This window comes from Eleutherodactylus coqui, chromosome 7 (assembly GCF_035609145.1).
Source record: "Eleutherodactylus coqui strain aEleCoq1 chromosome 7, aEleCoq1.hap1, whole genome shotgun sequence".
Lineage (NCBI taxonomy): Eukaryota > Metazoa > Chordata > Amphibia > Anura > Eleutherodactylidae > Eleutherodactylus > Eleutherodactylus coqui.
The window spans coordinates 59,985,462-60,007,337 of NC_089843.1; the positions used below are offsets into that span (position 1 = coordinate 59,985,462).

The 21,876-nt window shown below is 44.9% G+C and overlaps 1 protein-coding gene across 1 annotated transcript in view; it reads right to left on the reverse strand.

The window, feature by feature from the left end:
* Nucleotides 1–1,125: 1,125 nt before the first annotated feature.
* Nucleotides 1,126–21,876, reverse strand: part of NIPAL1 (NIPA like domain containing 1) — a 30,505-nt gene continuing 9,754 nt past the window's right edge. The window contains exons 2-6 of the mRNA XM_066573109.1: nucleotides 10,603–10,863; nucleotides 6,353–6,409; nucleotides 5,237–5,327; nucleotides 3,391–3,551; nucleotides 1,126–1,970 (exon numbers count right to left, since the gene is read on the reverse strand). Coding sequence (XP_066429206.1) covers nucleotides 1,354–1,970; nucleotides 3,391–3,551; nucleotides 5,237–5,327; nucleotides 6,353–6,409; nucleotides 10,603–10,863 — 1,187 coding nt within the window. The 3' untranslated portion in view covers nucleotides 1,126–1,353. The remainder of the gene's footprint in view (nucleotides 1,971–3,390; nucleotides 3,552–5,236; nucleotides 5,328–6,352; nucleotides 6,410–10,602; nucleotides 10,864–21,876) is intronic.

A 21,876-nucleotide genomic window follows, 5' to 3' on the forward strand; every position in this document is an offset into this window, starting at 1 on the left:
GTGGGGAAGACGGGTAAGTACTGCTGCTTTGGTTATTTTAACACATCTGCAGCTATAGTTAAAACATCTTCTGACAACTGGACAACCTCTTTGATTATATGTGTAGCATTTTCTCTCAATGCTGTACATCTATATTATAATTTATGTTGACTTAAAAGGGGTATTCCCATCTTGGCTATTCCTAGCCAAGATGGGAAATTGCTGCAATGGTTGCCGGTCACCCGGCCAGAACCTATGAAAAGAACTAAGCGCCTAACCCAGCACTGTTTCGTTGCTCTCTTTGAAGTTAATTGCAACTAAGGAAACAGCACAGCGCACTACACTGTTTCTGTAGCTCCCATTCACTTCAATGAGAGCAATAGAAACAGCCCTCCGTTGATGCACTCAGCACTTTCCAAGGTCAGAAAAGAGCGCTGGGTTTTCCCATTTCGGCCATGAAAAGCTCAGATGGGAATACCCCTTTAAAAGGAAATGTCCAAATTGGGCAACCACATTTCTGATTGTGCCTTTTTCAAAGATGAGCTGTTAATGCAGGAGTCTTGCTTCTGGCATCATCTACAATGAGTTATCATTGGTAAAAGAACTATTGTTCTCCAAGAAGAATAACTTATCACAGTTCCCTCTTAAACCATTGGGTGGAAATCAATTTTTTCAATGGGCAACTTTTGAGTTTCCATACTAGACGAGATGGCTAGTTTAAGCTAATAGAAGGGCATCCTGATCTAAGAAAGCCATCTATTAGTTCCACACGTCCAGATGCAACAAAAGACAGCAAACGCCTTCCAATGTATCCATGACATATTTAACATATATACATTGCCATAACGAAGGACGAACATCCAGCTGACCACTTCTATGTTTAATGTAAGCACTAGGGATGAGCGAGTATACTTGCTAAAGCACTACTCGCTCGAGTAATGTGCCTTAGCTAAGTATCTCCCCGCTTGTCTCTAAAGATTCGGGTGCCGCCGCAGGGCGGGGAGCTGCGGGGGAGAGCAGGGAGGAACGGAGGGGAGATCTCTCTCCCGCCCGCTCTGCCCCGCTCCCCGCCGCATTCACCTGTCAGCTGCGGTGGCCCCCGAATCTTTCGGGACGAGCAGGGAGATACTCGGCTAAGGCACATTACTCGAGCGAGTAGTGCCTTAGCGAGTATACTCGCTCATCCCTAGTAAGCACCTTTTGGTTGTAAAATCCATCCATAACGGACGTGAATACTCCAACGCAAGTGGCTTTGATCCATATAAAAATATATATCTACATTTACAAGAGGTTTAGTGAATGAAGGCTCAGTATCTTCAATTTTGAAGAAGCAATGTAAAGACAGTAGGGACTCGCCAGCCACTAAGTAGACCCTTATTGTCGATAAGTTCTGTTCAGAATGATATTATCGTCTTCAAATGCTAATACGGCATGCTCAGCATTTCCGAGTAAGCTGTGTTGGTCTTCTTGTCCATCTGAGGGCATTTGTTTTTCTTTTCGGACACTCGAGGTTATTTGGCTCCAGGTAATATTGGTGTTCTTAAAAGCGTGTAAAAGGAAAATACCAACAATAATGGTGAGGAAACCACTCAGAGTTCCAATCATGTCACTGACATCCATGCTGTTCCATTCCTTGAATAAGATCACAGAGCAGGTGACCACCATCGTGGTGAAGAATACATAGTATATGGGCATCACTATGGACGTATTGAACACATCCAAGGATTTGTTGAGATAATTGATTTGTGTGCTGACGAACAGTATTAAAGAAGCCAACAAAATAAAGAAAAGGGGGTCTCTATAAACCGGCTTTCTATCAATGAATTCCTGTATGGCGATGCCCAAACCCTTGACAGATGACACGGAGAATGCACCAATGATGGAACAAATGGCGATATACACTAGGATGTTGGTTTGACCTTTCTTTGGAGCAACTATAAAGATGAGGACGAGTGATGCCACAACTGCCATAACAGCAAATGTAATGAACCCTGTTGGGAAAAAGTTCAAAAATATAAATAAATACTACTTAGAGATGAAAAGGGAATATAAAGGTATAAGAACAGAACAAGGATTACTTCAGGTATAAATATCCATCTTAAGCCCCTTTTACACGAGAGAACTGTCGGATGCTGAAGCGACGATCGCTCAGTGAAGATGAACGACTACCTGTATACACTGAAAGATGCAGTGGCAGACCAACGTTGATTTTATGGTCTGCATGAACGATCCGATCAGCGATTTATTGCTGATCGGTCTTTCATTGCATGTGTTCACACTGCACAATTATTGGGAAAACCACTTGATCTAACGAGCCATTTGCACGACGATTGACGTGTAAAAGGGATTTTACAGTTTTTCAGAAGATATCTAACTCGAATTGCTAGGTGTAAGGCTCTATGCACACTTGCATTGAGAGCCATCGCCGTTAGTTCTTGCCGTCTAAAATTGCAGAGCCCTGATGGAACCAATTAAAGTCAATGGTATCTATCAGTGTCAGTTTGCACTTCATTGAGAGCTACGGGAATAGTGTGGCACTAAGCACTCGTCTGTTTTCGTAGGCTCTGGACAAGTGGCTATAAAACCTAAGATGGGAATAACTCTTTAATGTAGTTTATATAGAACAATTTTTCAAATAAAGCTATTAACATCTGCCTACTCCAGAGGTCTTCCTCCAACCATTAGAAAAGCAGGGTAGGGCATAAGTATCTCAATGGTGGGCGGCAGTTTACTGGGACCTCCAAGTATCAGAAAAACGGGGTTCCAAGTGTCCCTATATGATTGGAGTGGTGACCAATGCCTCATTCATACAAGGACACTTGAATCCCTCATTCTTGTACCCTGTAGAAGTCCCAGTGGTCAGGCCCCACTGGTCAGATACTTATCCTTGAGGGCTTCTTCACATGGGTGTATACACAACTACACTCACCGCTACGGAGCGTAGTTGTGCATGAATTTTTTTACCTTTCGAACTCTGCACTATTCAACACGAGTTTGGCCAAAAAAAGCAGGAAGACATGTCCTACCCTATCTTTCTCACACATAGTGAAAACGAAACCATTGAAATCCATTGTTTTGTTTCATCCCATTATGTGGCCGTGATTTTCACGGCTGTATAATGGGACTAAAACATGACCACCTGTTTGAGCCCAGTTCTTTTCATGGGACAACTCCTTTAACGGATCTGATGCAAAGACCTTTGTGCCAGATACCACAGAACACCTACAGAGGTCTTGTGGAGCCCATGCCTTGATCCATTAAGAGATTTTTGTCTTACAGACGGACCTACACAATATTAGGCAGGTGGTTTTAATGTTATGACTGATCATTGTATATGGATATATGTGTATGGCCGATTAAATGGCTATGCAGAGCATACTATGTGTATCTCAATCATGTGTAAGCACCAACCTGGATCTCTGAGTTTTATCTCCATTTCATGAAGAGAAGTGACCTCTTCTTCCTGAGGAGCGTGTATAACCATCATGGTGGAGCCCAAGATGCACAAGAGACAACCAAGCTTTCCATGGATATTCAGCTTTTCGTTCAGGAAGTATGATGATAAGACGGCGCTGAGGAAATGCAGGAGACATGTTTTAATGCAGCATGGTTTCACAGCTTATGTCGTAATATGAATAAAATGCTAGGGTTTTAAGAGGGTTATCAGGGCCAGACTATAAAACCATCCATGGGCTGACATAATCATAAGTCAGATTTGATTTGTGAGTTTTATGATGATAATGACCAAGATTTCAACTTTGCTACAACTCTTGTCTGCCAACAGGCATAAATGTTGACTAGAGATAAGCGAGCATACTCGCTAAGGCAAACTACTCGAGCGAGTAGTGCCTTATTCGAGTACCTGCCCGCTCGTCTCTAAAGATTCGGCTGCCAGCGTGGGTGAGAGGTGAGTTGTGGGAGTGAGCAGGGGGGAGCGGGGGGGGGGGGGGGGGGGGGGGTAAGAGAGTGAGAGAGAGAGATCTCTCCCCTGTTCCTCCCCGCTCTCCCGCCGCTCCCCGCTCCCCGCCGAATCTTTAGAGACGAGCGGGCAGGAACTCAAATAAGGCACTACTCGCTCGAGTAGTTTGCCTTAGCGAGTATGCTCGCTCATCTCTAATGTTGATCTTGAGGCCTCTTTCACACAGGTGACAGCGATATCACCGCCAAAAAAATCACAGCGATATCGCAGCTTTGTCCCCATGGTTTGTAGTGACAGCGATGCGATTTCCTGTGGCTGCTGTCTGTGATAAACCCGCAAGACTTTATCGTGAGAAGGTTAAGCCCTACCTCGAAACTAAGCCCTAGCTGCGCCCCTCCCCCCCCAAAAAGGACATACTTACCTAGCAGGCTCGGTCCAGTTCCCGTGCGTCCGGCAGTCTTCATACACCCACAAAGATCACTCCTTGGTTGCGGCATTCAAAATGATTGGCTGAGCAGAGTTTGAAGAACCAATCACGTTGTAGAGGTGGGATTCATGAATTGGCTGAGCAGCGGCATTGATTGGCCAATTCATAAATCCAGCCTCCACAAAGTGATTGGTTCATCAAACTCTGCTCAGCCAATCAATGCACAGCTGGATGAACCAATCATAGCCCTCGCATTCATTCATCAAGTGCAACATTGATTGGCTGAGTAGAGCTGGATCAACCAATCAGAACCATCACTTCCTGGAGGCGGGATTTTTGAATCCTGCAACCAGGAAGACAGCAGCAGGAGGACCCGGACCGAACCTGCTAGGTAAGTATTTCTTTTTTTTTCTAGGAAAGCAGCTAGGCCTTATTTTAGGGGTAGGGAAATGTATCGCATTGCACAAAAATAGCTAGTTCATGAGATATTATAAACAAGAAGGCTCCCTAGGGAAACATTGGCTACAAAAAATTGCAAATCGCTCAAATACTGAGCATGTCACGATTTTTCTTTCTCGCAACATAACATCAGAGAAAACATCGCTAATGTGAAGGAACCCATTGGAAAGCATGGGCTTCAAATATATATGATTTACAGCACTGTCGCATCGTGAGAAAATTGCGCGATTCTGTCGCCTGTGTGGAAGCGGCCTGAATGTTGATCAAGTCTTGCCATTCAACCCTACTAGAAAGTAGCTCATGAAGTTAGGCATTATGCTCCTTGAAGTGCCCATATCAAATCCTTGCCATGTGAACATGGCCTGAAACCACCATGTAAGTACTGGCAATAAAGACTGTAACTTTACTGTCATGTAATGCAGCTTAATTAAATGGTTTACAGTTATAGTTACCAGATGAGGACACTCAAGGCACCAAGTGGCGTAACTAGAGTAGCAGGGGCAAATGCGTATGCTGCAAAGTTTGCGGCTTCTCCTGCTCCCACTGTAAATGAGGAATACAAATAGAAGATGGTTAGGCAAAAAGAAGAACATGTCCTTGTCAATACAGTCATAAAGCACAAATAGCACTGAGCTGCATAGGGGTTCCGATTCCAGATATGTTCTGAGAAGAAAGAGGTTAATGGTGCAAAAAGTCGGATGGCCTCACCCAATGGTATACACGAACGTGTCAGGTCCTCCATAGGAGCTGTTCTCCAATGTGGCTAATGGTCCTTTAACATGGGCGGATTATTGGGCCCCAGTGTTTCTCTGTACGCGACAATTGGGCCATATAAAGAGATCAATGATCAGCCAACACATGAGCCAACACTTGTTCATTGGCTGCTCAGGCATTTAGGTGAGCATAAAAATGCTTGCTGGTTGGCTGCACATCTACCTGTGTAATTGGGTTAAAGTGCAGCTAATCAATGGCAGCCATATGGGGATAAGTGACGGTGTTAACGATCCGTTGCCTCCATAGAGCAAATCATCTGCCCATATACATAATGGAAATGAGCGCTGACCCACATATTTATTTTATCTGCCTCTGTGAAAGAACGATAGGGGTTCCTTCACAGCAGCATATGCAAAAATGTGCATATTTCAGCGCAACATATTTGGCTATGAATGAGGTTGAGTGATCTGCGCATTTGTTGTGCAGGCAGGGCCTGTTCATTTGCGTGTAGAGGAGGTTCATTTCTTGGGTGTGCAAAAAAGTGTGAATGAGCCTATTGAAAGCCATGAGTTCTATTATTCGTGTATTGTGCGTGCAAATTTTGCATGCACAAATACACCCCTGCGAAGGAGCCCTAATAGGTGAAGTTCTTCCTATTTAGTGTGGCCTGGCCTCAGTCGTATATCAGCAGTTCATGGTGCTTGTAAAATGCTGATAGTTTATCTATGGTATGTAATATCGCCGCCCTTTGAGTGAACAGGTGCGCGTACAGAGTAAACAGGACAGGATGTGCCCCATTCTCCTGCCACAGTACATCCTATTAACTGAGGGTACAATACACTAATCAGACTTACTTGACAGAAGTCCAGCCCACCAGAGCCATTCCTTAAGATACGAGAATCCGCCTTGTCCTGTAAAATAAGATGTTTTTATATCACACAGGAAGGTCTTTCCAATAATCGTAATGATGCCAAGAGAACAGCATATATCATAATAGCATTAATACAGCGCAGATCAAAATGATGCATTCATTTCACGGAAGCAAATGTTTTCTCCTTGCTGAACTCTGTCACTAGTTATTGCAAATTGACAGATTTCTCCCTACAGAGATGATGGAAAGAAACTTTTAATCACAGGCAGGAGTGATGTTAGGGAGAAGAGAGCGATGCATCCCATGAATACTACTATTGGCTCCGAGTCACGAGTGGCAGCAAAAAGTGCAGTGCAACGCTGCGGTTTAATGACAACCCGTTCTGAAACAGTAAAGACTGACACTATAAAACATTTACATCTCTACACTCAGCATTCCAAGAGAGGTTGTGCCAACATCAGTGCCAAATTTGCCACTCTTGGTAAATCTTTTGCGACCTGCAGTCTTGGTAACTCGTGTCTCGCATTACGATCCCATGGACCGCAACGTGAGGGTGAAGCCACAGGGCTACACAGGGGTCTTTGCTCATGTTACTCCAGTTGCGGCCAAAAGGTACCGTGAAGCCCTAGCCTTAAGAGTTGTATCAGGATCACAAGCTATCTCCTATCCACAGTATAGGGAATACCTGACTGATCCAACTGCTGAGACCCTCACTGCTCTTGGGAAGGGGGGTCCTGTGTCCCTCATCCTCCTTACTGTAGTGAAGAGGAGGCTGAATGGAGCATTGACCGCGCGGGAATGTTGCCACTCCATTGATTTTCAATGGAACTGCCAGTTAGTCGGGCGTCAAGCATTTGGGTATTTCCGTCTGCCCCTATGCTTGATGTCACTGTGGGGGGTGAAATGACTAAGCGGTGAGGAAGAGAGGGGGATATGGGTTCTTAAAATCGGTTGGAGTCTCAGCGGTCAGAGGCTCACCGATCAGCAAGCTATGCCCTATACCATGGATAGACGATAACTTGTGATTCTGGTAAAACCCCTTTAAACAGCTTTTCACATAAAAATACTGAAACAAATTATAAAAAACTCTATATAACCAAACTCCCCATCTCCTGGTCTATCTATGCTGCCGGCCAACTGGGAAGCATATGAGGCCACTCTCAGGCCTCTCACACACAGCGTCGGTAAAATGACCCGCGCCAGGGACTGTTAGTCTAACCACCTTTATTGAACCTGAGACAGCGGAGCTGCCTGCCACCGGCTCCTCTACACATCGATAAGCCCTTCTAAGACTCAGACCTTGGAATAATACCCCATACCAAAAGTAACTTTCCATTCATAAGCTTCCTAATATTAATACGGAAGACCTCTGTGTATGATCCATTTTATATGCTCACCCGTAAAATGTGCGCCAAAATGAACGTTGTTACTAAGGAGCCATGAGCCATTTAAGCATCTAATAGGTAAAGATTGGAAAATATCGTGTAAAGGTGCGACAACCCTTATCTTGGATTTCTATATGGCCTCAACCAGATTTTCTTCAGTAGTCTTGAATGCTGATCATCAAAGCTGCCGGTAGTCCCTCTGTTTCTTATCTGTTTCCAGAGGTCACACACCTCACTGGCAGCATGATAAGCACTATGAGCAAAACTGATGCTGAAACTACAAAGCGGAATCTAATATAAAGGCAGAGGCTTGGCTCTCTACCTAACAGCTGCCAAGGATTAACAACTGGGCTTTGGAGGGTATAGATAAAAACCTTATCATGTAACCTAGACGACATGTCAGTAAATAATGGGCCACTATTTATTAAGGATAGGTAATCATAATTAAATGTATACGGAAGACTTACCTAACCTCTTTATATGTCAGTCAGTTAGACTATTTCCATGGATGTAGCTAAAGACTCACGGCCCCGGTATAAAAGTTCAATTTAGCCCCCCACCTCCCCACTGCTCTTCATGGCTGCCAGCCGAGATCTCCCCAAAACTTTTCAGTGCATTGCTGGGTTTCTTAGGTAGCCTATGGGTGCAGCACTAGCACAAGGACTTTGTCAGAGCCTTAAAGGATTAGGGGTACAAGCACCAAAATGCACACATTACACCCCTACTGGAAGAGTAAATTAATGCATTTATTTATAATATCAGTCAGCATATCTGTTGGAACATTTTATAACATAATGGGCTTAAGATATTTTACAGCAACTCAGCTCTAGCATACCTCTAAATCAGGTGTCAAACTCATTTTCACCGAGGGCCAAATTGGGCTTATGGTGACCTTCAAAGGGCCGATTGTAAGATAGTACAGTAAGGGCCTGTTCACACAAGCGTATTTGCGCACATAATACGCAGTGAATAGAAGCCATTGATGTCAATGAGTTCAGTCACATGATGTATATTTTCACACAGCATGACCCATTTTGTTACGTACTACACACCCCAATAGGCCATTGAAGTGAATGGGCCGCGCAAATACGGGGTGAATGCGCAGGAAACCTGTGTATTCACTGCATATTTGTGCAGCATCTCAGTGGGCCCATCTGCAGGCATAAGCGATTTTCCATTGTGCAAATACGCAGCGTATTTCTGCGACCGAAATACAATTTACGCCCATGTGAACGAGCCCAAATAGTGACCCCCACAGTAGTAACATTAATCCCCCCCCCTCAGCAGCAACCATCAACCCTCCCCCTCAGCAGCAACCATTAAGCCCCCCCTCAGCAGCAACCATTACCCCCCCTCAGCAGCAACCATTAGCCCCCCCCCTCAACAGCAACCATTAGCCCCCCCCTCAGCAGCAACCATTAGCCCCCCCTAAGCAGCAACCATTAGCCCCCCTAAGCAGCAACCATTAGCCCCCCCTCAGCAGCAACCATTAGCCCCCCCCCCCCCTCAGCAGCAACCATTAGCCCCCCTCAGCAGCAACCATTAGCCCCCCCTCCGCAGCAACCATTAGCCCCCCCTCAGCAGCAAGCAGCAACCATTAGCCCCCCTCAGCAGCAACCATTAACCCCTCCCCCTCAGCAGCAACCATTAACCCCTCCCCCTCAGCACCAACCATTAACCCCTCCCCTCAGCACCAACCATTAACCACCCCCCTCAGCAGCAACCATTAACCGCCCCCCTCAGCAGCAACCATTAACCCCCCCCCTCAGCACCAACCATTAACCCCTCCCCTCAGCACCAACCATTAACCACCCCCCTCAGCAGCAACCATTAACCGCCCCCTCAGCAGCAACCATTAACCCCCCCCAGCAGCAACCATTAACCCCCCCCCTCCCCTCAGCAGCAACCATTACCCCCCCCCCCCCCCTCAGCAGCAACCATTATCACCCACAGTGGACATTGCAGTTGCTGCCCATTAATCGCAACCAGTGGTGTCTGGCTAGAATTGTCTGTGCAGACAGACAAGTGATTCTGGTAGAAATCCCATCCACATTCAAAACAGGAGGACCCACAATCATATCTTACAGATCGGTGCAGCGTTCTTTATCTTCCATGGGATATGGGGGGAAAAGACCCAGCAGAGTGTCTCTGTTAACACCATGACAGCAGACACGGTACCTTATCTGAGCTTGTGAGGTTGCTAACTAGACTGGCAACATGTGGCATGGTCCGATGAGTCAAGGTACCAGTTGCTTTGGGCTGATAGTAAGGTTTGTATGTGGTGTAGACCCCATAAAGTCATGGATCCCAGTTGTCAACAAGGCACTGAGCAGGCTGGTGGTGGTTCCATACTGGTGTGGGGCGTGTTCTCATAGCATGGATTGGGTCCACTGGTCCACCTAAATACATCATTAACTGATGCCCATTTATGTTTCACTGCTTGGTAACCATTTACAGCTCTCCATGTACCCCCACAATGATGGAATGTTTCAGCTAGATAATGTACCGTGCTATCGGGCCCAAGTTGTCCAGAATTGGTTTGAGGCCATCGGGCCCTGTATAGGATGTGGTGGAGGGGTCTATTTGTACTTGAAATCTTGCATCTACAAAGATCACTGAGCTGTGGGTGGCTATCCAGACAGTATGACTCAACATCTCTCCAAATATCTTCCATCCATTTGTGGAATTGATGCCACGTCAAGTTGCAGCTGGACTAGAGTGGGTCCTTCATAATATTAGTTCTTGTGCCAGGTCCTTGGCATGTGAGTGTATATTTTACAATTACACGCTAATATCTGAAACTCATGAACTAATGTTTTCATGAAAAAAGATGCATTATTGTCCTTACCTGCTCTGGTGGCTCCTTTGTCAGCCAATCGTAAAAGACCTTTCTTCTTCATGATAAAACTTGACCCAATAAAAAAACTGGAACTTATCGCCAGCATTAAACCGATATAGAGGTTGTATTTGTTACTAAACGCAGCAACGTCCAAGCTACTCCCATTGGTGTACTGACTTAGGACGAACGATGATGGGCTCTGTGATGTATTCATTATCTGACACCATGCCTGGGAACCACTGTGACGACACATCAGAGGTAACACGGCCCCTAGAATAGCAAACACAACACAATTTATCAGGCTTACTTTTATGCATTAAGCACCTTAAAAGGAACCTATGATATTTCAATGGCATGCTGGGTCTTATGGTTACACAGTGGCTGGTTGCAGATATTTACAGTGGGTCCAGGAAGTCTACAATCCCTTTCACTTTTTTTTACATTTTGTTATGTTGTGGCCTTATGCAAATAATTTTTAAAAATTGAAATTTTTCTTCATCATTCTGTACTCAATACCCCATATTGACAAAGTAAAAACAGAATGTTAGAAATCTTTCCCAAATTGGGATTATTTACTCTAGAAAAAAGAAGGTTAAGAGGCGACCAAATAACTCTGTATAAGTACATGAGGGGACAATACAAGGATCTCTCCCAGGATCTGTTTATACCCAGGACTGCAACAGTAACAAGAGGGCATCCACTACGTCTAGAGGAAAGCAGGTTTCATCACCAACATAGAAAGGGGTTCTTTACTGTTAGAGCAGTTAGACGGTGGAACTCTCTGCCTGAGGAAGTGGTGATGGCAAAATCGATAGAGGAGTTTAAAAGGGGACTTGATGTCTTTCTGGAGAGGAAGGAAATTATAAGCTATAAATCTAAGGTTATTTGTTAATCCGGGTATACAGGCAGGTAGGAACTATTAGGGGTTGATCCAGAGAACAGTCTGATTGCCATTAGGGAGTCGGGAAGGAATTTTTTCCCAAAAGGGCTAATTGGCTTCTGCTCTTGGGGTTTTTTGCCTTCCTCTGGATCAACAAAACAGGAGGCTAGACAGGCTGCACTAGATGGACATTGTCTTCAGCCTTACGAACTATGTTACTATTTAAAAAATAGAAACCAACATTTTTCATTGACATAAGTATTTACAACCTTTGGTATAACACTTGATATTTAGCTCTGGGAGCCTCCCATTTCTCTTGATCATCTTTGAGATGTTTCTACACCCTAATTGGAGTCACCTGTGGTAAATTCAGTTTATTGGATATAATTTTAAAAGTCATACTCACAGCTCACAATACATATCAGAGCCAAAATCAAGCCATGAGGTGGAAAGAACTGCCCGTAGAGCTCAGAGACAGGACTGTGTGGAGGCATTGGTCTAGAAAAGGCTAAATAATGTTTGCTGCGCTGAAAGTTTTCAATAGTACAGTAGACTTTATAACTCTTAAATGCAAAAAGTTTGGACAACCAGGACTCTTACTAGAGCTGGCCGGCCCACCACTAAGTAACCAAAGTAATCAGGGAAGAAGGGCCTCGGTAACAGAGGTGACCAAAGCACCCAATGGTCACTCTAGCTGAGCTCCAAAGATCCTGTGTGCAGATGGAAGAACTTTCCAGAAGGTCAACCATCACTGCAGGCCTCCACCAATTTTGGCTTTATAGCAGACTGGCCAGAAAGAAGCCTATCCTCAGTAAAAGACACCTAAAAGGCCACATGGAGTTTGCCAAAAAGCACCTAAAAATTCTCAGACTGTGAGAAAGAAGATTCTCTGGACTGATCAGACCAATATTGAACTTTTTAGCCCTAATTCTTAGCATTATGTCTGGAGGAAACCAGGCTCATTACCTGTCCAATACCATCTATACAGTAAAGCACGGTGGTGGCAGCATCATGCTGTGGGCCATAGAGACCGGTGAGGGTTGAAGGAAAGCTGAATGGAGCAGATATTTTCTTCATAAAAACCTGATCCAGAGAGCAGAGGACCTCAGACTGGGCAGAAGGTTCCCCTTCCAACAAGACAATGACCCTAAGCACACAGCCAAGACAACACAGAAGTGGCTTAGGGACAACTCTGTGAATCCCCTTGAGTGGCCCAGCCAGAGACCTGACTTGAACCCAATCAAACATCTCTGTAGAGACCTAAAAATGGTGTCCACAGATGGCCCCCATCCAACCTGACAGAACTAGAGAGGATCTGCAGAGAAGAATGGCAGAAAATATCCAAATCCAGATGTGCAAACCTTGTGGCATCATACCCAAGAAGACCGGAGGCTGTAATCACTGCCAAAGCTGCTCTGACTACGTACTGAGTACGGGGTGTGAATACTTATGGCAATGCAAAATATTAGTTTTCCATTTGTAAGAAATTTACGATTTCTAACATTATTTTTTCACTTTGAGTGTAGAATAACGTACAAATTAAACAAACCATCACGTTTTCCCCCAAAGCCACAACATAACAAAATGTAAAAAAAAAAAAAAAAGACTTTCTGGATCCGCTGTATGCCACATACCAAACCAAAGGTCAGTGACTAGTGTGTCAGTAACCAGAAGGACTTGGCCTCTACATCCGCACAGCATGTTTACTTTTCTTTGCTGTTACATTACACAGGTCAACACTGAAATTGTTACTGACTTATAAAGGTCCTAATCTGAAGTATCTTGGTGCGCTGAACACGAATATGACCATGAAAATTTTAAATTGGCTCTCGTTTTGAAGATATTTTATATAGGTCATTTTCTGTGTTTCACCGTATACATTTAACCAGCAGGACTGCAACATCCTTACGGTTACACTTTGAGCCTTTCTTCAGAGAGGAAGATAATCTGGTATTTTGTTCCGATATTGAGGGCCTCATGAATGTCTTCGGGCTCTTACCCACTTGCGTTTTTTAATGCTGCGGTATCGCAGCGTTTTTTTTTAACGCAATTGTCAATGGAACTTTCTAATGTTTAAAACGCATCACACAAAAATCGCGAAGCACAAACTTGCGATGTGTTTTTAACATTGGACAATCGCATTAAAAAACGCAGCGATATTGCAGCCTTAAAAGATGCAAGTGGGTCTTTTAGAAACCACTTATAACCCACTAGAATAGAGAATATTTGTAGACTTACTGAGTCTTAAGGCTGTGCTTTTGCACAATGGAAACAGTCTTCCATCCATTCCAGTAGCGCATGCTGTCCACATGAAAGACATACGATAGCAGCTACTGAATTCCATTGAGTATAACAAGTACAGCTGGCACCTCTGTGGTGATTTGAATGCAGTTGCCCTTTTAATGGGACTGTAGCAGGGATATACAAAATACATGTGTTTCTTATGTGAGTGGGATAGCCCAGCAAGGGCATTGCACTACTTGTGGAAGGAATGGACTGGCAGACAAAATGTAGCAGTTGGAGAGAAGAATATCCAGCACCCAGCTCTGGTCAAGGCTCACAAAATCCAGCTACCACCCCTTCACATCAAACTAGGTGTGATGAAGAACTTTGTAAAAGCCATGGACTGGACTTCACCAGCTTTCCAATACTTTCGTGAAAAATCCCCTAGACTCAGTAAGGCAAAGATTAAAGAGGGAGCTTTTGTGGGTCCTCAGATTCCAGAGCTCTTCAAAGATGATCGGTTCAACAACTTGCTGCAGGGTGATGCGAAACAAACATGGGATGCTTTTCGCCTAGTGTCTACAAACTTTCTCAGGAATGTTAGGGCAGAAAACTACAAGGAACTAGTACAAGGCATGCTGATGCAGTATAAGAAACTTGGCTGCAATATGTCTCTAAAGATCCACTTCCTTCATTCCCATCTGGATTTCTTTCCAGACAACTGTGGTATGGTTAGTGAAGAACATGGCGAGCGTTTTCATCAAGATATCGCAACAATGGAACAAAGATACCAGGGACAATGGTCCACTACCATGCTGGCTGACTACTGCTGGACACTACCATGCTGGCTGACCACTGCTGGACACTACCATGCTGGCTGACCACTGCTGGACACTACCATGCTGGCTGACCACTGCTGGACACTACCATGCTGGCTGACCACTGCTGGACACTACCATGCTGGCTGACTACTGCTGGAAACTACCATGCTGGCTGACCACTGCTGGAAACTACCATGCTGGCTGACCACTGCTGGAAACTACCATGCTGGCTGACCACTGCTGGACACTACCATGCTGGCTGACCACTGCTGGACACTACCATGCTGGCTGACCACTGCTGGAAACTACCATGCTGGCTGACTACTGCCGAACACTACCATGCTGGCTGACCACTGCTGGAAACTACCATGCTGGCTGACCACTGCCGAACACTACCATGCTGGCTGACCACTGCCGGACACTACCGTGCTGGCTGACCACTTCTGGACACTCCACAGAGATGACCCAAACAGCTGGACAAGAGACAGGCAAAGAGATCTAAGAAGTAGTCTATGACTTGATATTTTACAAGTATTCACCATAGGCCTACATGAATTTCGTGATGTAAATAATTATTGCAGATTACAAAAAAATATAGAGCCAATTTTGCATTTTGACTGTCATAGTCGTGTTGAGCACATAAAAACTGGTAAGAAATGACTAATATTATTTCAGTAAAGTGACTTTTGTAAAAACTTGTAGACCGGTGAATTATTAGCAGTGTTACTTATGGGCATAGTCAATGTTTATATGTCCAATTATCAAAAAGCAAAGTACAAGGAACCCGTCATGTAGAAGCCTGGAGCAATAGGCTGGCCAGTCACACATCATAACCAGCGCACAGCAATGCTGCCCAGGCTGGGAGGAAAATCTGTATTGTGTCAGAATGCAAATATGGAAAATGCAAACACATTTCTGAACACGTAGGTGAGCAATTAAAACACACCGACAGCCTGGGCATGCTACAAATATACAAATAACGCATTTAAAGCTACAGAAACCTGAAATAGCATTGTTAATGGAGATTATCACACACATAAAAAAGTACTCCTTTGATTAAAGGCCAGTGTGCTTTTTTTTGAGTTTCTGCGTAAGTTGAGTAATAATCAATATTACTGCTATTACTGCTCTAATAAAGACCATCACTAAAGGCCCATTGCATTAGTTTATATATCATATTGTTAAACTTCTATATATAGGGGGTGGCCACAAATATGGGAACAACGAAATGTATGCTCTAAAATCGGTCCCTACATGTCTTATTGAAATAAGATTTATAATCCCATGTAATTTGAATGAAGGTAATATGACACAGATGCTGCTGGGTAGAAATGAACATCTGCCCCACCAACAAGATTCCATTGGTCAGGGGTTTGAGCCAACCAGCTGCTGTTACCAGCTGGCTCCCAGAACCACCCAGAGCAGGGCAAGAGGTGAAGTAAACACAAATATGGCTGGAAAGCTCTCAGACAAGCAGGGGTCAAAAGGGCAACTTGGTGCTAATCATTGAAATCCCACGCATTTTTTGTAGTATTTCCATATTTTTGTCCATCCACTGTATATGTGGCGATCATTACGAGTATGCAAACTTATGGGAACGAACAATCATCAATACAATTATTTGTCCTTGAAGATTTTGCATTATTGTCAGCATCACATCTTCATTTACACAAGTCGATGTGGTGCTGACAAATAATTTCTATGCCTGCGTATAAGATACAATCAGCCAACAGTGGGGTCTTCTGGTCGTTGAGGTTTACATACCAAAATGAATGGGAATGAACATTCATATGAATGCTTGTTCAGCTGATCATCGGCCCGGGTAAATGGGTCTTAAAGGGGTTTTCCAGGCAGTGGCTGTCAGCAATGGGATAAACCAGGATCGGAGTGAAGGTGCTGTTCCAAGCCCTGTGTAGTGGGCGGCGCTCAATATTGTAGGTGCAGCTCCCTTTGAAAGCCACTGCTCCAACCCCTTTGTAGTGACTGGCGCTTGTAATTGCAGGCACTGCTCCCACTAAAATCAATGTACTCCAACCTAAAATTCCAAGCACAGCTCTCACTGATTTCAATGACAACTGCACCTGCAATTACGAGTGCCGGCCACTACACCGGGGTTGGAGCAGCAGCTTCCACTCCGATCCTGGTATATCTCTGCACCGACAGTCAAGCGCTGAAGTGCACGTTAGCCGTCCCAGCAATAATCGCTTCTGTGCTTTTACATAGGAGCGATCATCGCTCAGTGGATAGAAGCAGAGAGGGTCGGAATCGTTATGACCCGCCCACCTCCTCCTTGGAAAAAAAAGTCATTAATAGACGAATGATTGCCTTTTTACATGTGATTTTCATGCTTGCACGATCCAAACCATGAATGACTTCATATTCAAGTACGCTATTGTTATTTCAATATAGGGCAGCAGTACTGGGATATAGCGCTGGATCCGTCTGACTACACCCTGTATATCTGTGTTTATATGGTGCATTCCACTAAGTAAGTACTATGTAGCAGCTGCTGCCCCCCAGGGTGAGGTAGAGTTAACACATTAAAGGGGTTGTCCCGCGCTGAAACGGTTTTTTTTTTTTTTCAATAGCCCCCCCCGTTCGGCGAGAGACAAACCCGATGCAGAGGTTTAAAAAAAAAAAACGGATAGTACTTACCCGAATCCCCGCGCTCCGGTGACTTCTTACTTACCTTACTAAGATGGCCGCCGGGATCTTCACCCACGATGCACTGCGGGTCTTCTCCCATGGTGCACCGTGGGCTCTGTGCGTTCCATTCCCGATTCCAGCCTCCTGATTGGCTGGAATCGGCACACGTGACGGGGCGGAGCTACGAGGAGCAGCTCTCCAGCACGAGCGGCCCCATTCAGAAGGGAGAAGACCGGACTGCGCAAGCGCGTCTAATGGGGAGATTAGACGCTGAAATTAGACGGCTCCATGGACACGGGGACGCCAGCAACGGAGCAGGTAAGTGAATAACTTCTGTATGGCTCATATTTAATGCACGATGTATATTACAAAGTGCATTAATATGGCCATACAGAAGTGTATACCCCCACTTGCTTTCGCGGGACAACCCCTTTAAAGAAGTGGATTTCTAAAATCTGCTATGCTTTTAATACCTTAGACTTTACATGGTGTTACAGACTTGGTTCTAAGCTTCTTGTGTTTCCGCCATCTCCTGACTGACCTAAACCTGATATCTCCATCTCAGTCTGTTGTACCACCATAAGACCCCATTTAGACCCACAGATTATCGTTCAATTTTTCTTATAATGATTAAAAGTGAGCGATGCTTTTACTTTTAAAGACGGACGTTTTAACCATAGGCGATCTATGTTAAGGAATTGCGAGAGAAACTAGGCGGCACTTACAGATAGTATTTCTGTAATTGGAATGTAAATAATCTCTAGGTCATCCTAGATGTTTAAAATGGCAAATTATTTTTTCGATGGTCTTGGTTGCAGCTTGGAGGGTACGTCACAATGGCACGGCCAATGGTTGAGCATGTTAAAAACAAAGCTTTTCCTCCTGTCAGCCAATCGCTGGGCCTGTAGGCTGTTGAATGCACGCCCCGCCAAACGATTAAAAACTCCCCTCAGATCGCAGAACGACTGAACGATGGCATTTTAACCAAACAGCCGAGCGACAGATTTTAAGTGGACTGAAAGACAACGATGAGCAAATCGTTAACGAAAAACTGCACAATGGGCGCAATATAGACACAGCGATTATCGCTAAGACGAAGGCTTTTGAGTGAATTTTGAGCGATAATCATTGTGTCTAAATCAACCATACCTCCTCGCAGCACGCCTGCTGTCTAGGGGTCATATTTGATTCTGACCTGCTCTTTACTCCCTGTATTCAGTCACTTGTTCAGTCATGTCACCTGCACCTCAAAAACATCTCCCGAAACCGCCCTTTCCTCACTGCAGAAACAGCCCAAAACTCTTATTGTCATCCTTATCCCCTCTTGTCTTGATTACCGCACCTCACTACTGATCAGTCTTCCCTCACTAAACGCTCCCCTCTCCAATCTATCTGGATTGCAGCAGCCAGGCTCAACTTTTTGTCAAGCCGCTACATTGACACCTCCTTCCTGCACTGATGCCTGCAGTCTGTACCAGTCACTACACCAATGCCTCCACCCTGTGCCAGTCGCTACACTGATGCCTACACCCTGTGCTTATTGTTATACTGATGCCTACACCCTGTGCCAGTCGTTACAATGATGCTTACGCCCTGTACAAGTCACTACACTGACGTCTCCACCCTGTGCCAGTCGCTCTAGTGGTTGGCTGTCAAATATAGAGCACAATTTAAAGTCATCCCTCTCATCCATAACGCCCTCCACAATGCTGCACCATTCTATATCTCTTCCCTTATCTCTGTCTACCACCCTACCCGTGCCCTCTGATCTGATAAGGACCTCATGGTCCATTTTCACCAGCCGATGATCGCAAAAAAAAAAAAAAAACGCTAATCGGCGATCGCTTTAGCGATAATTGTTGTGTCTAAATGTGTGCCCATCGCGCACTTTTCAGGCACTGCTAGCTGATCGTTATATTCAGTCCAACCTAAAAATTGGCCTTCAGACTTATCAGTAGTTCTCCACGGGGAGTGCTGATAGCATTGTTTCCCCTGGAGAACAAAGGATCTGAGCACAGATAATAGCCTGGGGTTATTAACTGCATTCAGCTAAAGTTTTATTTGCACCCTTAATTGCTCTTATGTAGCTACTTAATACTTTATGCAAAATGATTGCTCAAAGCTGTTACTCAAACTGTCGTTTTAACAATCTTTGAGCGATCACTGGCTAATGCAATCCTCCTACCTCCAAGATTCTTCCGAGCCGCACCCATTCTCTAGTATGCGCTACCCCAGACAATCAGTCTACTTTCTAAAACCCACAGCTTTAGGCCGGCTTCCCACGGCCGTGACGGGCTCTGCCGTAGAATTCCACGGCGGAGCCTGTCACGGCGCCCCCCCAGAGACCCCAATTCTTACCTCCGGATCCAGCATCCTCCGTCTCGCATGACGCTTCACATATGACGCGGCTGGCGGTGGGCAGGGAAGCGGTTTCACGCTATCTTCCGCTGTGCTACAGCGGAAGATAGCGTGACGGATGGCTTCCATTGACTGCAATGGAAGCCGGTCGCACGTACACCAGCTGCAAATAGAGCATGCCGCGGGTGAGGACGGGTGAATTCACGGTGCGGAATTCCGCACCGTGAGCATTGAGCTATTGGGTTCAATAGCTGCGGGCAACGCGGCAGAAATCCGTCCGTGGGAAGGAGCCCTTAAACGTGCCCTACCATATTACCTTATCTAAACTCTTCTCCATCTACCCTGCATCTACATTTCCCTCGGATACCTGGAGCCCTTCTTCCACTTTGTCCCATCACACTTCTTCACAAACATGGCTAGTGATCCGCTCACACAGCTTTATGTATGTATTTATGTATGTATGGTGTGTTATATGTATACTACCATATAGTCCCTGTTGTTCAAGATATGCACTGTGGAATATGTTGGCGCTATAGAAATAACATTATAACATCTTATCAAACAGCAACACAAATCTTTTTCCCTGCGATGAAACTAAACTTTGTACAGACATTGTGACAAGTCGGCTGAGCAGATACTGTCAGCGAACTGCCCCACCGCTAGTCATGAATCAGCTATATCCAGCTGGTACATTGTGTACATATTACACACCAGTACAGCCAGTTTTCTCCTGTACTGATGTCATTTTCACTGTGCAGCGAGCAGGCGCTTCCTTGTCATCCATACCTGAGTCACTGCATGAGCTCACCTGCAAGCCCCCCCCCCCCCCCCCCTCCGCCCTACAGGACAATGTCACCCCAGGGGGGAAGCACGCGCAGATTTGTCATGTCACCTTTGTGACCACACAGCAACGCAATTCTATGGCTACGAGTCAGCCGACTGTGTCATGTATTTAGTGCACTTGCCAATAAAAAGTACAAGAAAGACACGCAATCTTCGCCTGATACGAGAGTCAGTAAAAAAGCAGATTAAGAAACTAGTCCTTTACACTGGTTCCTTCCCATCTGCGATGTTTTCACTGATGCGATGTTGAGAGAGAAAAAAAAAAAATCGCAGCCTGCTCTATCTTTCTGTGATTTTTTTATTTCCCATGGTTCCCTATGGAGCCTCCTTTTTATAGCATCACAACAGACATGCATTGCAATGTGATTTTAACATGATAAAGTCCTATTGACTTTTGCGATAAAAAATCGCGCTATTTTATCTCAGGCGGCAGCGATGCAAGATTACTCTAGAACAAAAAAAAAGCATCGCTGAAGCTCAAAAATCACGGGAACAGAGATGCGATTTTGCCATGATTGTCTTGCGGCAAAATTGTGATCATCCGTGTGAAACTAGACTAAGGTAGGCGAGTGTATATCAGCAGGTGTTTTCACGACCGGCTGATATACGCTACACTGTGATGCACGGGCTCGGCATATATGCCGTCGGGTGGGGGAAGACAGCTTACTATCTCCCCCTTTCTGGCTCACCTCCTCTCTCTCTCTTCCGTAAAAAAGGCAGGCCGATATACGCTAGTGCAAATAAGCCCTTAGGGTGGCTTTACACAGGCATTTTGCGTGCACAATACGCAGAGCCCACTGATGTGAATGTGTTCGTACACATTTTCTTTATTTTTTTTTTTTGCAAGCGCAAAAAAAAAAAAGCACCATGGTCTACTTTCGTGAGCATGAACGCACAAAAAGTCCCCATAAAGGTCTATGCAAATGCCCATGCAATGGGATGCGTAATTTCACTGGAAAAATAACACATTTGGAACACATTAGATGAATTAGGCATTTAAATTAGGCATGTATAGGATATACCTACTTCTCTCCGGCCCATAAACAACACTATAGACTGGATTGGATTCTCACTAACGCATTGACCCTACCACTAATGTCCTTCTCATGCCATCTGGTAATTGCATGGTCGGACCATGATGCTGTCCTATCTGAGTTCCTATTCTCCCCCCAAACATGAATTCCCTACACGTGGAGACTAAACGAGGCCCTCCTCACCAACCCTACACTGGTCACCACCATACAACAAAAACTAGAAGACTACTTCCAACATAATGGTCCAGATGACACAGAAGTAGATATTAGATGGCTAGCGCACAAACCCGTGATACGCGGGGCCCTAATCTCCATAGCCTCACAAAGAAAAAAGGAAAAAAACAGAGCCCAGGCCACATTAAAACACAAGATCGACAAACTCGAGATAGCTTATAAACAGCATCCCTCATACTACTTAAGAAAAAACATCCAGGACACCAGACTGTAATTAAATACCCTATTAACCCATAAAACAGAA